Source organism: Oculina patagonica, chromosome 1, assembly GCF_052425735.1.
Source record: "Oculina patagonica isolate OP01 chromosome 1, crgOcupat, whole genome shotgun sequence".
In the NCBI taxonomy this organism is placed as follows: Eukaryota; Metazoa; Cnidaria; class Anthozoa; order Scleractinia; family Oculinidae; genus Oculina; species Oculina patagonica.
The window spans coordinates 38,585,012-38,598,876 of record NC_135758.1 but is presented as its reverse complement, the minus strand read 5'-3'; the positions used below and the strand labels follow the sequence as shown (position 1 = coordinate 38,598,876).

At 38.8% G+C, this 13,865-nt stretch overlaps 1 protein-coding gene across 1 annotated transcript in view; it reads left to right on the top strand.

Moving 5' to 3' along the window:
• LOC144629623 (DNA (cytosine-5)-methyltransferase 1-like) overlaps positions 1 to 13,865 on the top strand; it is a 31,992-nt gene that overhangs the window by 2,186 nt on the left and 15,941 nt on the right. Inside the window, exons 5-27 of the mRNA XM_078487860.1 lie at positions 56 to 431; positions 851 to 897; positions 1,052 to 1,116; positions 1,309 to 1,396; positions 1,874 to 1,953; positions 3,569 to 3,623; positions 4,295 to 4,375; positions 5,277 to 5,386; positions 5,498 to 5,616; positions 7,458 to 7,550; positions 7,812 to 7,897; positions 8,145 to 8,210; positions 8,652 to 8,729; positions 8,940 to 9,043; positions 9,352 to 9,415; positions 9,525 to 9,730; positions 10,119 to 10,194; positions 10,292 to 10,363; positions 10,509 to 10,592; positions 10,709 to 10,833; positions 11,145 to 11,250; positions 11,709 to 11,821; positions 12,076 to 12,193. Of these exons, the coding sequence (XP_078343986.1) occupies positions 56 to 431; positions 851 to 897; positions 1,052 to 1,116; positions 1,309 to 1,396; positions 1,874 to 1,953; positions 3,569 to 3,623; positions 4,295 to 4,375; positions 5,277 to 5,386; positions 5,498 to 5,616; positions 7,458 to 7,550; positions 7,812 to 7,897; positions 8,145 to 8,210; positions 8,652 to 8,729; positions 8,940 to 9,043; positions 9,352 to 9,415; positions 9,525 to 9,730; positions 10,119 to 10,194; positions 10,292 to 10,363; positions 10,509 to 10,592; positions 10,709 to 10,833; positions 11,145 to 11,250; positions 11,709 to 11,821; positions 12,076 to 12,193 (2,412 nt within the window). The remainder of the gene's footprint in view (positions 1 to 55; positions 432 to 850; positions 898 to 1,051; positions 1,117 to 1,308; positions 1,397 to 1,873; positions 1,954 to 3,568; positions 3,624 to 4,294; positions 4,376 to 5,276; positions 5,387 to 5,497; positions 5,617 to 7,457; positions 7,551 to 7,811; positions 7,898 to 8,144; positions 8,211 to 8,651; positions 8,730 to 8,939; positions 9,044 to 9,351; positions 9,416 to 9,524; positions 9,731 to 10,118; positions 10,195 to 10,291; positions 10,364 to 10,508; positions 10,593 to 10,708; positions 10,834 to 11,144; positions 11,251 to 11,708; positions 11,822 to 12,075; positions 12,194 to 13,865) is intronic.

Here is a 13,865-nt window from a genome sequence, read left to right as displayed (position 1 = left end):
TACAGTGGTAAAGAATTTTATGACCATATAATTTTTATTTTATTTTTTGCTACAGGAACAGCTTATTAGCCATCTGAAAGAACTGCTCTCTGAGGTCGGCCACAAAGTTAGCAATGGTTGTGGTAGAACATCACCATCTCCTTCACCTGCTGAAGACGCGCAGAATGGTTCAGTAGTTGACGTCAAGGAAGAGCCTATGGAAACAGGAGAGGCAGAAATCGAACCTGGCAATAGCCTTTCTGAACAAACAAATGGACATCAAGGAAATGAGGATGGCCCCTCAGGATCAAGAGACAATGAAATCACGGAGATGGACAATTCAACAGATAGCAAGCCAAGTATTGACTCCATTGCTGGGCCGTCATGCAGTAATTCAACTGTTGTTCTTGACAAAGATGATACCCAGGCATGCTCATCATCTAGTGAAGGAGGTAATTTACTCTTAAAACTATTGCAGTATGATCTAAGGAAAAAAAATCATAACTTATTAGTACTTCCGGGAAAATACATCCATATTGACCCTAAGGAAAAGGGGCCGTACCAAAAATTGGGTGGGGGGGGGGTGATGGCTAAATTATATTATTAATATTGTTTTGCCACAGAGCCTAGACGGCCTGTTTTGGGAGAACTTGGAGTCCTTGACCCTAAGTCTCTTTGGGATCCCAAAGGAAAGTCAGCAGAAAATTCCGATGGGGGGAGGGGGAGGGGGTCAATATACATGCCTTGTCCGGTGTAACTATTTTTAAAATAATCATCACTGCTACTTTTGCTTTTATCAGTGAACTTTGCTTTCTCCTCTAGTTTATTTTTAAAAAGAGCCTGACAACTTGATTTTGTTTCACCTTTCCAGAATCATCTTTGCAATTAAAGAAAGAATCTCCTACAACAAAAGATAAGGTATTTGAAGGGTTTCTGGCTTGTGTATTGAACGTAATATAAATACAATACCATTGAATGTCACTATCGTTTGCATTATTTTTTAAGCTGTTATTGCAAAAAGTTTGATAATTCGGTCTAGATTGTTGCTGTCTGACTTGATTCTTTTTATCAGAAAACTTCTAAATCAGGAAAAGAGAGCAAGAGACAACCTGGGATTAAAGAAATGTTTGCCAAAGGGTAAGTAAACTGGTTAGTGTTTAACAAACAAGCTCTAAAGGTCTGGGAATAAGCAGCAGGGTAACCTGAGTAAAATAGGGGGTACCCCACAGTGGGGTACCCCCTCTGAAGTGTCAGAGTCCTGCATGTTTGAAAAGCTTGAAAACTCCCTCTTTTTTATACTCGAAGTGATAAAAACAATTTTCTTTCTAGCCCGGTGAAAAGAAAGAACACAGAAGATGGCAAAGAAGAATCTAGTAAGAGTGGTGGAGAGTCATCATCAGACAGCAGCATTAGTAAAGTATGCATCCTTATAATAATTATAATATACCGGTAAACCTAATTATGTGATGAAGGGGTCATTCCCGAAACGTTTGGCAAATCGAAAACAACATTTAAGTTCGTTTAAAGAAAAAAAAAATTATGATACCTTTCCAATACCTTGCTTCCATCTGAAACCTTACTCGTGCCTTACTGCTCAACCTACATTTATATATTTTTCCTTGGAAACTCAAGCAATAAATTTCTAGTACCGGTAATCAAAGGAGCTCACTAACAATGCTTCCAAGCAACTGACTACTACCATAGAACCCCGGTTACTCAAACTCTCAAGGGAAACAAAAAACAGTTACAGAGCTACCAGGGTTCTACTATAGTTCAACATAAAATCCATCCCTTTAAGGTTTCAAGTGTCTGAGACACTTAAAGTTAATAAATCTTTTATTATGTTTTGCTATCATATGTCAAATAATTTATGTTATTATAAATTTTGTAACAGGATAGTAAACGACAAAAGGTGTCAGATGATGATGATAATGATGAAAAAGAAAAGGAATCAGTGAATAACGAAGCAGACAGGTGAGATGGATGCAGCGTAATAAACCACAGGCATAAGTTAAGACCGATTCTTAGGCTAAGAGTAAAATGAACAAGTGGAGACTGTTAGAAAAACAGCAGAATCAGATTTTACATCTTTGGGCTTTGGAAAATATACCGTACTTCTCAAGTCCCTCTGGACACAGGGAGCCCAGACAAACTGTTTGTGTATGGACTGTGCACATTAACATTTTTATAGAGAATGTACGGAATTTACCGAATTGTTTGTAGAATTGCGTATAATGGTACAAAACATTAACAAGTTTGAGCTGAATAAATGTTAAGTTTCCCACCTTTTGTGTAGTGTCGTTCTTTTGGCTCAAAATGGCGAATTTGAGTCGATTGAAGGGTATTTAAATTAAAAAATACCAGCTCACCTCGCTTTGCAAACCTCTTTCTTTGATTGGTCTTGGATGTCAAATTAAATTTTTGAGTTGGAATTATGGTCTGGATTGTCAGGTTTGCTTGTGGTTAGTTCCGCCCCTGTTTGCTTGCGGCTGGCTCCACTCCAGTTTGGTTAGCTTTCTCACAGGTTTGCTTGTCGTTAGATTCTCCCCGGTTTGCTTGCAGTTAGTTCCATCCTGGTTTGCTTGCAGTTAGTTTCACCTCGGTTTGCTTGGTTGGGACAACACTATCATACAGTGGTATATTTATGCTTATAGCATATAAACTTTAAAAATTTGGATTTCTTGGTCAGTACGGTGTAACAGACGCAAAAAGCAGCCTTGAGTGGCTTGCATGGCTTGGTGGCTCGCAGATTTATAAAGCCCAGGTAGAAGGGGTCTCAAAGGCCATAAAAAATTTAAGGAAATGTATGAAGCTTAATTTGGAATTTCCAGACTGGTAGGGGGTATTAGGAAAAATCCCTTCCGTAGGGGAGGTATAGATAATTTATGGAACTACGCATTTATAACAAAGATAACTTTGCTTCTGTTTTTTCTGAGTAGACAGTTGCCAGTGCTTTACTAGAAATTCACAAATTTGATATAACATGATCAGGGTCCGGATAATAACTGTGATAACCATTTCGGTTAGCCTAAATAGCACTCTCGTTAGCCTACAGTTATCTTAGGTAGCTTGCTGTTAGCCTTTTATTGGGATTAGGGATTTCTGGCTCGCATGCCTCGCGAGTCATGCGAGCCATGCGAGCCATTCAGGTTAGCCTAAATAACACATCAGTTAGCCTACATATCACTCCAGTTAGCCTTAATAGCACTCTGGTTAGCCTACAGTTAGTTTAGGTAGCTTGCAGTTAACCGTTTATTGGGATTTGGGATTTCTGGCTCGCTGGCTCGCATATTATCTTAACTCACATGATCACGTGGGCATTGCTCCTTAAAGGGAAAAGTTTTGATTTCTTGATTTTTGGCTAAAACTTACATCAAATTGTAGGCTCTTGACTGTAATCTCTTTGAGTGTCAAATTAATTTATTTGACAAATCATCCTCATCATTACCTAGTCCACTAAGCTGTGCCTCATTGACTTTTTGTTCATAGAAAATTTGTGCTTGTAGGTTGATTGTTAAATAGAAGTGGTATTAACATTTATTTTCCGAAATCCTGGATAGAAGGTATTTAATATTATTTTGTTCTCTAGGTATGACCTCAGAGAATCCTCGGAGGGTACAAAATCTTCACCGAAAAAATCTCAGGTGCTGTGAAGATGCTTTTTTAAATATTTTTTTTTCTGCTTTCCTTGTTTCTATCTTGTTTTCTAACTAGGCCTATATGCAGCCATGGTATAGTTGAACAACTAATGCTACAGACATCCAATAACTCAAGATTGTTTTGAACTTTATTATACATCATCACGTTTTTCATCATCACGTTCACTATGTACCGGTAGCTTAATTAAAGTTGTTTTCCTTCTGTTAGCTCTTTTGACTTAAAAAGTACTGTGTCTAACATCTCCTTAACAACTACATCACTTTAAATAGAGTTTAGGTGCCTACGCTGTCCACGGGCTTCCACTGGAGGCAGGTCAGCCAGCTCGTAGACCTAGTACAACTCCCCATTCCTTTCTTTCTTTTTTAATTAAAAAAATGCGAGGATAAGTTGCACAGTCTCCCAAGCCAGTGGCCCATGTTAAAAAGGCTCAACTACTAGCCCAAATTTAAACATTAAAAAGATAAAAGTATTCCTAAGATAGATCTTTAAATATATACTGTACACTATTCCTAAATAGTCCTAAAAATAAATGCTCCAACCCCGCCATGAGCCCCCTGATATACATAGTGCAATACATTTTCAAACAGTCAGGTGACTCATCTACTAGTGGATATTGTCTCATACTAATGCTGGTTGTTAACATCATCTTTCATAGCCTCCTGCCAAGTGTAAAGAGTGTAAACAACTGTTGGACAGTCCTGACTTGAGACTCTTCCTTGGAGACGGCGATGATGCAGTAAGTTCAGTTTCAACATGTTCTAGAATGCATTTGAGAAGATTCTATAAAGGGGCATATAATCACCAAATACAACTAATTGTTTTTTTCCTTCAATCACTCCCCCACCCTCCTGCTCCCGTAGTCTTCTTTGCAGTCATTATTTGGGATGTCACGCAATGCTCCCCCTTCTTTGGAGGGAGCATTGCGTGACATCCAAATAACTGCTGTAAAGGAGAGTACCCCTCCACCCAGGCCCGAAGTGTATAAGTAGTGTAAACTTACAGTCCTTTATGAGCTGTTTTTAGTTGTCTTTGTCATTTAAATTAATTTCAGGTCAAAATGATTCTAAACTTTAGTTCGTTTTGTATTTCCTTTGTTCTAGTTTTATTACCATAATCCTTTTATAAAGAAAAACACAAATCAAAGTAGTCGAAAGTCATTTATTTCTAACCTGAAGTTCTTATAAACTACGTGAAGCTTTCATATTTTGAGCATGTTGTTAATAAGCCAACTACCTAGTGAATATGGAGGAAGGGTGCCTGGGATATCCAGGGGGCCTCTACTGTTGTCAGCCAGCCCCTCAGATAGAAAAAAGCTCCCATGGCTGGCAATCCCTGCAAAGCAGACTGAATGCTAGCCCCTATGCCCAAGCATTTGTCACGCTGATGAGATCAGTGGAATGGACGATTAACGGAAAGGAGGGAGTGGGATGAGCTTGCTAATCAGCACTGAAATACTGCCATGATATGAGGGCCTGAAACCACACCATAATGTCCAGGAAGATAGAATCCTGAGCCTGGCAAGAGCTAGGAACCGCTGACCACTAAGACACTTGTTGTTCAGTTGGTTAATTCAGTTAAACTACATTAACCCCATTTATTTTTATTATACTAAATTATGTACTAACTGTGTTCACTAGGTGGAAGAATTTGTTGCTCTAACTGATCCACGCTTATCGCTTTTCTCTGGAGATGAGGAACAGTTTGACAGCTATAATGACAGACCACAGCACAAAATCACAAATTTCAGGTACTGTACATAGCAACAACTCCATCTAACATTTCTCTTTGGATCTGCTTAATGTACAATGCAATTTAATGTCTTCACTTTGATGTATTAAAAAATTTTATTTATTTATAGTGTGTACGACAAGAACACTCACCTCTGTCCATTTGACTCGGGCTTGATCGAGAAAAATATTGAACTGTTCTTCAGTGGATATCTCAAACCAATTTATGATGAAAATCCAAGTCCTGAAGGTATACATTGTCATTGGCCATGGGTGACCCAGTATTCAGGGAAATGGTAAAATGACGGAATGGCAAATAGTATATTGCCCTAACCAACAAACAAAAGCTAACCACAAGCACACAGACATGAAAGCTAACCACAAGCAATCTTGAGTGAAAGCTAACCACAAGCACACAGACGGGTGACTCGAAAACAAAGACCTATAAAACGAAGACCCAAAGACCCAAAGACCCTAAGACCCTAAGACCCCAAAAACTCGAAAACGAAGACCCCCCAATTTTTCAATGTATTTTTACCTTTAGTGAATATTTAGCCCTTCTTTATCCCAGTCAAATTTTCCTTTCTTCGTTGAGGGCTGCAACAAGTTTATCCACCATCTTGAACTGAGTAACCGCGCTACCACACTTGACCGGAAGTGACGCAAAGGCCGTCTTCTAGCGTCTTCTTCAAATAAAAGAACCGCGATTCATTTGGTTTGTAGTTCAAAATCGCGAAATATAGGACACTCGAAAATTTAAATCCCGAAATTTAATGCTGTAAAATATCAATAAAATAAAGAAATTCAAGCTGTTGTTTTATTTCTGTTTTTATTTCTCAGCTTCATGTTTAGGGTTTTTTGTTTGATTTTGTCCATCAGTTATCTTCCACTGCAACACTCTCGCGGTCCAAACTGTCCTCTAGCTGCCGCTAAGTTCTATTTTGACTGTGGAATACCTTATGCTTTGTTATATTTAGCTTGTTTTGTTTGCTATGTTTATGATGGCGATCATGTCAATTGTGTTGTTACAGTTCTGGGGCAAAAGCTTCATATTGAAGAATAGAAAAAAAATCGCAAAATTTAATACACTTCAATTCTACCTTCCTCTTCAAATCGCAAAAATTTAGGGGCCGAAGTACACTTCTACCAGCAAAAGCAGCGCATTTAAGCACAAAAAACAATTTGTCCGTAAAATAAAATAACAACAAAAAACAATCCATAAAAAGAGCGTCACTTCCTGTCAAGTGTGGTAGCGCGGTTACTCAGTTCAAGATGGCGGATAAACTTGTTGCAGCCCTCAACGAAGAAAGGAAAATTTGACTGGGATAAAGAAGGGCTAAATATTCACTAAAGGTAAAAATACATTGAAAAATTGGGGGGTCTTCGTTTTCGAGTTTTTGGGGTCTTAGGGTCTTAGTGTCTTTGGGTCTTCGGGTCTTCGTTTTATAGGTCGTTGTTTTCGAGTCACCCGCACACAGACATGAAAGCTAACCACAAGCAAACCAGGGTGAAGCTAGTGATATTCTGTCATTCCGCTATTCGGCCGAATAGGGCCACCCTTGGACATCACAGGGCATGGTGGTCTTGTGGTAACTAATTTGTTGGGTCTTTGTACTGTGCCCTTTGCTGTCACATTGCTTTTTGCAATCCAGTTATAACAGCAATATGGAGGAAAAACCTAAAAAAAAATATGCTGGCAGCAATGGATAAGTATCCCATAAGTTTGTATGTAGTGCAAGCCAGCAAGCCTCGCAAGCCAGTCAGCAACTTTGTATATATTTTATTATTATAAAATATTACCCTTTCCTACAAATGAAAGCTAGCCATTCTCAGATGAACTGGACTGAGTGCTAACCAATATTTAGTAGATTGAAAATGTGGCCCATTTTCTATAATAAAATGTCAAAATTTAGTTGCTGCTGAATTGCACTTTTGAGGGTCTTAAAAAGGAGCAACCCTCCAGCCCCAGCCTCAGAAGCGACTTGGCCTTCAAACTTCAAAAAGCTGGCTACACCCCTGGATTTATGGCATTTCTGCCTTTAGTGGACCTACTGTACATGTGACACATGTCTGCATTAATAATTATTTCAGGTGGAGTTCCAACAAAGGCCATAGGGCCGATAAATGAATGGTGGACTGCAGGATTTGATGGAGGAGAGAATGTTCTCATTGGATTCACTACAGGTTTGTAGTCACGTAACATGTGGTTATGTTTTTGGGGGGTATATGTGGTTTATATGAGTAGGCAGAGCTGGGGTCTAGCAGAGCCGTGGTGCCCCAGGCGACTTGCTTTTGTTTGTGGGCAACTTGTTTAACTTTGATATCATGGAAGCTTTCAAGGGTGGGGCACCCAAGATTTCTTACACAAGGGCCTTTGGGAACCCTGCAATTAGGGATAATATCGAAAAGAATTGGTGAATGACAGTGTCTTACTTTTTATTGCAGCTTTTGCAGAGTATATATTGATGCAGGCATCAGAGGACTATATGCCATTTATGAATATCATGAAAGAAAAGATAGCCATGAGCAAGGTACTATTTAATTAGTTTTGTTTCTCAATCATTATTCAAAATATTACGGCAGAATGAAATATGTAGCAGAATCCCATTGAATTCAATGCCTGAATTTTTTCAGGCCCCCTTTCCCCAACTGCTTAAATTGGAGGGCTCACAGTAAGGATTGGGTAATTGCTGGCTACAAGATTTTATCTCAGAGTAAAATAATGTCATTAATATTTAAAAAATGTTTATTTAAATAAGTGCTGTTTCTCCCTTGCAGATTGTCATTGAGTTTATGCAAGGAAATCCAATTGCAAGATATGAGGATTTGTTAAATAAAGTCCAGGTAACAATGTGATAGACTAACCAAATAATATTTGCTGGTTATTATTTGTTGCATTTTATTTAATCAAAATGAAAAGTATTCATTACAATAGTTGTTTTTGGTTTGATTTTAACAAAGGTAAACTTCAATGCTGGGTCTATTGCTTCTACCAAGCTATAGACAACCCTCCAAGTTCAGACCATTTTAGTCGCCATGGCGACTAAAATTTTGGAGCTGGCGACTAAATTGGAACTGAAGAAGGATTTAAAGCGTGAGCTTAATTTTTAGCGACTAACATTTTTCACTGGCGACCAAACTTGAGCAGTTGGTGGCCAAATCGTCACTAAGGAAAAAAATAAACTTGGAGGGTTGTATAGACAATGTCGAAAAAGAAAAAATAGGTCTACAATTTGCATCTGCTGAATGTATGTAAGTTACTATTTTATGCTCTTTTTTCATCAGACATCTGTGCCCCCAGAAAACTGTTCAACTTTTACTGAAGATACTCTGTTACGGCATGCACAGTTTCTGGTTGAACAGGTAAAGTTTTCGTGTAGTTTGAAAAAATAAATTAATTTACCCAGTTTTAAGTCCCAGTAAACTAACTAGAAAACTAAAAAAAAACTTCCATTTTCATTGTCCGTAGTCAAAGTTAGGATATATATTACTTTTATGGTTAGAAAGTTAAGTTCAACCCAGTTTGAAACTTCACAATAATATCATAAATTATTTCATTCACTATGTCTGCAGGTGGAAAGCTATGACCAAGCAGCTGATGATGACGAGCTGCCTCTGCTAGTGTCACCGTGCATGAGAGATCTCATCAAACTTGCTGGAGTAACACTCGGCAAAAGGTTTGCATGTAATTTCCTTTTTCCTATAAAGAAAATGGCATCATGTGTACTTGAGTCAGTGGACAACATTGTCAGATGACTGTATTAGTCTTAATAAGAAGACTACAGCTACATAGATCTCTGCATGCATTGCATACCTCTGTGCCTCACCGGATGAGTATCAGATGATGTATGTGGTATACATATCAGATTTGTTATGGGTTAGTCCTATGCATAAAGTTTGTTTGACTCAATAAGCTTGGTCTATTATTAGAATACATCTTCTTAAATATCAAGTCCTTTCGATCAGCTGTTGTCTTTCTGTCCAGGCGCGCTGCAAGAGGAGTCAAAGTTAGACTGGACAAGAAAAAGAAGGCTGCTGCCCCATCGAAAGTGAGTTGGAACACTAGTTCAAGATCAGTGACTATGTCACCCAGTTTTGATAGCACATGGTAGCTCTTTTTGTTGTCAAGATATAAATTTGGAATTTGATTTATTTCAGGCCACCACAACTCCTCTAGTTCGGAACATATTTGACATTTTCTTCAAGGATCAAATTGATGGTAAAGACACAAGTGCCCCTCGCAGGACACGATGTGGTGTATGTGAGGTGTGTCAGCAGCCAGACTGTGGAAAGTGCAAATCTTGCAGAGATATGGTCAAGTTTGGTGGAACTGGGAAAAAGAAACAATGTTGTGAAAACAGAAGGTTTGTGTCAAGTACAGTTAAGCCTTCAGGAATAGACACATGAAAAGTAGGTCACACCAGAGACCTACTCTAAGTAGGCACATATCTTAGGCACCCACCTCCTAGAGGCAAACATCTCTAAGCAGTCAACTCTATACAAACAGCCCCTCTAAGCAGACCCCTACAAAAAGGCACTAAGCATGCTTTCTCTAGCAGACACCTCTTCAAAACAGGTACTGTAGTTAGGTAGGTTGGTCAGTCAGTCGGTAGGTAGGTAGGAAGGTCGGTCAGTCAGGTGGGTGGGTGGGTGTTTGGGTGGGTAGGTAGGTAGGTAAACAGCAGTAGAAATGGCACTAAATCTTTTACTCAATATGAAAAGCATTAAGCAGATTGTTTTGTTTGAATGTAGGTGTCCTAACATGGCTGTAAAAGAAGCAGAAGAGGATGAAGATGTTGATGAAGAAAATGCAGAAATTGAAAACATGGTAGGAAAAAACAAACGGTGTTACAACATTGAAGTTTCATAGCTGTTGCCATTAACATGATGTTTTACATGTAATTCTTTGTTTTTTTTTTTATCAGAGCCCCAACAAAGAGACAGGAAAGAAAAATCAGGCAACACACAAAACAGCAAAATCACAAAAAGTGGTTAAGGTGAGTTTTACCCAAGAAGGCGCATGTAGCTCTAACTATAAACTAAACATTCTTATGATGTGATGTTGTTTTGCGTCACATCAAATATGGTATAACCTTTGGAGATTTCCTTAATACCACAATGTTTCTCTGTGTTCCTTTTTAGACAAAGGTTGAATGGATAGGAGATCCTGTTAAAGTCAGTGGAAAGAAAAAGTATTACTCATCAGTTCTTATCAACAAAGAGGAGGTACAAGCTAGTGCTCATTAATGTTTTTAATCGCTGGCTCTTCTATTGTCTTTTGCTTGGTTCTTTGTACATGTCAGTATTGCATGACTTATGCAAATCTGGTGTTTTGCCTGCAGATACATGTTGGAGATTTTGTAAAGGTGTGTCCTGATGACCCACACATGCCACTGTTCATCTCCTGTGTGTGCTACATGTGGGAAGGACCAAACGGTGACAAGATGTTTCACAGCAGATGGTTAAGGTACAAACTAGCATCATCACTCACTTTCAATCATTGACTGACTGACTGACTGACTGCCTGCCTGCCTGCCTGACTGACTGACTGACTGACTGACTGACTGACTGACTGACTGACTGACTGACTGACTGACTGACTGACTGACTGACTGACTGACTGACAGACTGACTGACTGACTGACTGACTGACCGACTGACTGACTGACCAACTGACAGACCAACTGACTAACCGACCGACCAACTGGCTGTATGGGTAGGGGCTGGCTGATTGATTGATTGATTGATTCTTTTCTAACTCTGCTGTTTGCTTTACAGTCGTGGTTCAGACACTATTTTGGGTGAAACAAGCGATGAAACTGAGTTGTTTCTGGTGGATGAATGTGATAAGAATCCTCTTGGCTCCATTGTACAGAAATGTACTGTAAGTACCTCATTAAATGGGTGTGGTCCTTTTGAGACTTGCAGTTAGTTTATGAAAGAAAAGATACAGAAATAGTCGGCTTGACTCTTACAGTTCCTCTCTTCACCCACGAGTATATATGGGTACTGGCAAACAGTTAGGGCAACTTGATAAACTCAATGGGTCACGTGGCAATGGAAGTAAAAATTAACACTAATTTAACACATTGATCCCCGTTTTTATGCGTCTGTCCTCTTATTGATGATAAATTGTGTCATAACATTGTCAAAGTGTTGTGAATCCACCAGCCACGGGTGAGTGGATCCACAGCAAACTGTGAAAAGCTTGTTTCTTGTCACATATTCCATATCTATATGATTAAGAAGTTCACCTAGTGTTTTGATAGAAGCGGGGGATGAAGGCACAACCAAATATAAGTTTTTATTTTCTCTAAATTTGTATCTCATTGCATTGAACAGGTGACGTCCAAGTTGCCAGATGCTGATTGGTTCATGAAGGGAGGACTGGATGATCAAGAGGCTGACAGCATGATGGAGGAGGATGATGGAAACACGTTTTTCTATCAAAAGTGGTAAGAACAAAAAAACAGCGGAAATTGTCTTGTGATTTTCCTATATGTTTATTTTGTCATTTTAAATTTGATTTCCTGTGGCCTCATCTCTATAACTGATCTCGTACCCAGAGTGTGCAAAGGTCTGAGTACAAGATTACTCTTTGCCTATTGAGTAATAACCTCGCCTTAGTAGCTAAGGTTTTATGTCAGATCAAGCTCGACAGGGCAATTATGCAGTCCACTAGTTACCCCCCGAGTCTCTTTGTTTTCAGGTATGATCCTGAACATGGCAGGTTCACAGATCCGCCTTCAGAGTACACAACGACTGTGGATAGGACAGAAAATTATAAACACTGCGAGAGCTGTGTGCGTAAAGCAGCACAAGAGCAGGTAATTATTAAAGGGCTGCATCGTGAAAAAAAAATCGTTTGTCATTCATAATCCATCTTAATTTATTGATTATTAATTTATTATTTTCAGCAAGTCAGATTTGTTTCGGTATTTTTCTACTTTAGAAAACCATTATTTATTTTAAGGTTTCCTTGAATTTGAAAGTAAATGTTGTACACCAGAAATATGACTTAAAACATCGTGACACAGCACCTTTAATAAACAACTCTGAATTGATAAGGTTCATTAACCACCAAGTTAGACTGAAGCAGCTGGTTTCCCTTGAAATAATAAGATCACAATATTGTCAAAATATTGTTAAAAACTGTGTAGCGCAGTCTGTTGATCACATAATAAAGTTAAAGTTTCGTTTATGCGCTAATTTTTGTAAATAAATCCAGACGTTTCGGGACTTCTGTCCCTTCATCAGTGGAAAATAGCCGTTAAAGTCAGCGCGCGTCATTTTCTTTGAATGTGGCAACATTGCGTGCGCGCGCGCTAACATTGACTTTGCTTTTATTTAAATGGACTCAGTTAGCGCGCGCGCACGCAATGTTGCCACATTCAAAGAAAATGACGCGCGCTGACTTTAACGGCTATTTTCCACTGATGAAGGGACAGAAGTCCCGAAACGTCTGGGTTCCCTTGAAATATAGTTTGGTTTTAGTTTTCCATCAGCAATCTGCTTAAATTTTCAACAAACAGCTCTAAGCATTAATAGTAAGTAAGTAAGTAAGTAAGTACTCTATTGAGTTATTTTTTCAAAAATAGCTCTTTAGTCGTCGTGTCCTTGTAATCAGTCGGTGGGTCAGTGAAGTATGTGTGTTTGTCACACCAATCAGATTTCAGGTACTATCAGAACCAATAAAATTGCAGTTTATAAAGGGGAAGCAATCTGACGTAGTCAGCAATTTCGTTCTAAGTTTTTAGATTAGAAGGAGGCGGAATCGGTGAGTTGTGATTTAACCCTGGATTAAAAACGTTTTTCGTAACGCCCGCCTGCTTACAACGCACACGCCGTGAGCAAAAGGCCCAACACTAAATTGTTATTCGTCTTATTCGAGCGTACGTTTGGAGAGGCTAGCTTTCCATTTGCACAATGCAGATTTGAAGAATAATGTGGTCATTACTTTTGCCGTCCACTTTGTGAAGTTCGTTGGGAAATTGGAAAGTTTGTTATGAAGTTGCCAAATAGGTTGCGAGTTTTTGAATCAAATTGCGAGCTTCGATACAAAGTTCCCAACTTAGGCCCGAAATTAATAAAACCTTCTATAATTATGTTATCAAAAAGGGCTTTCTACGCTAAACTGTTGGAAACAAATGTCATAAAAATAAAAAACTTTTATGTTCAGCGAGCCGTAAACACGTTGTCTCGAACAAATTATTTAGTCTGTCGCGTCGCGTCGGCTTCGATTAAAATCAATAAACCATCCAGTTTCATCCGGATTACAAACGCAGAAGACTTGAAATTGAAGACAGTGAAGATTATGCCTCACAGAAATCGTTAAATATGTGTTTTCATACAAAAAAGTTAAAATTTGACCAAATTTCTACCTGCATAAGATTTATTTATCGCCAAATCACTTGCGTGATCGCTGATGCGAAACGTTGTCTTGCACTTCAAGCTACTTCAACTTTTAGTCCAGTGGATAAGTGTCATTTTAGGGACTAA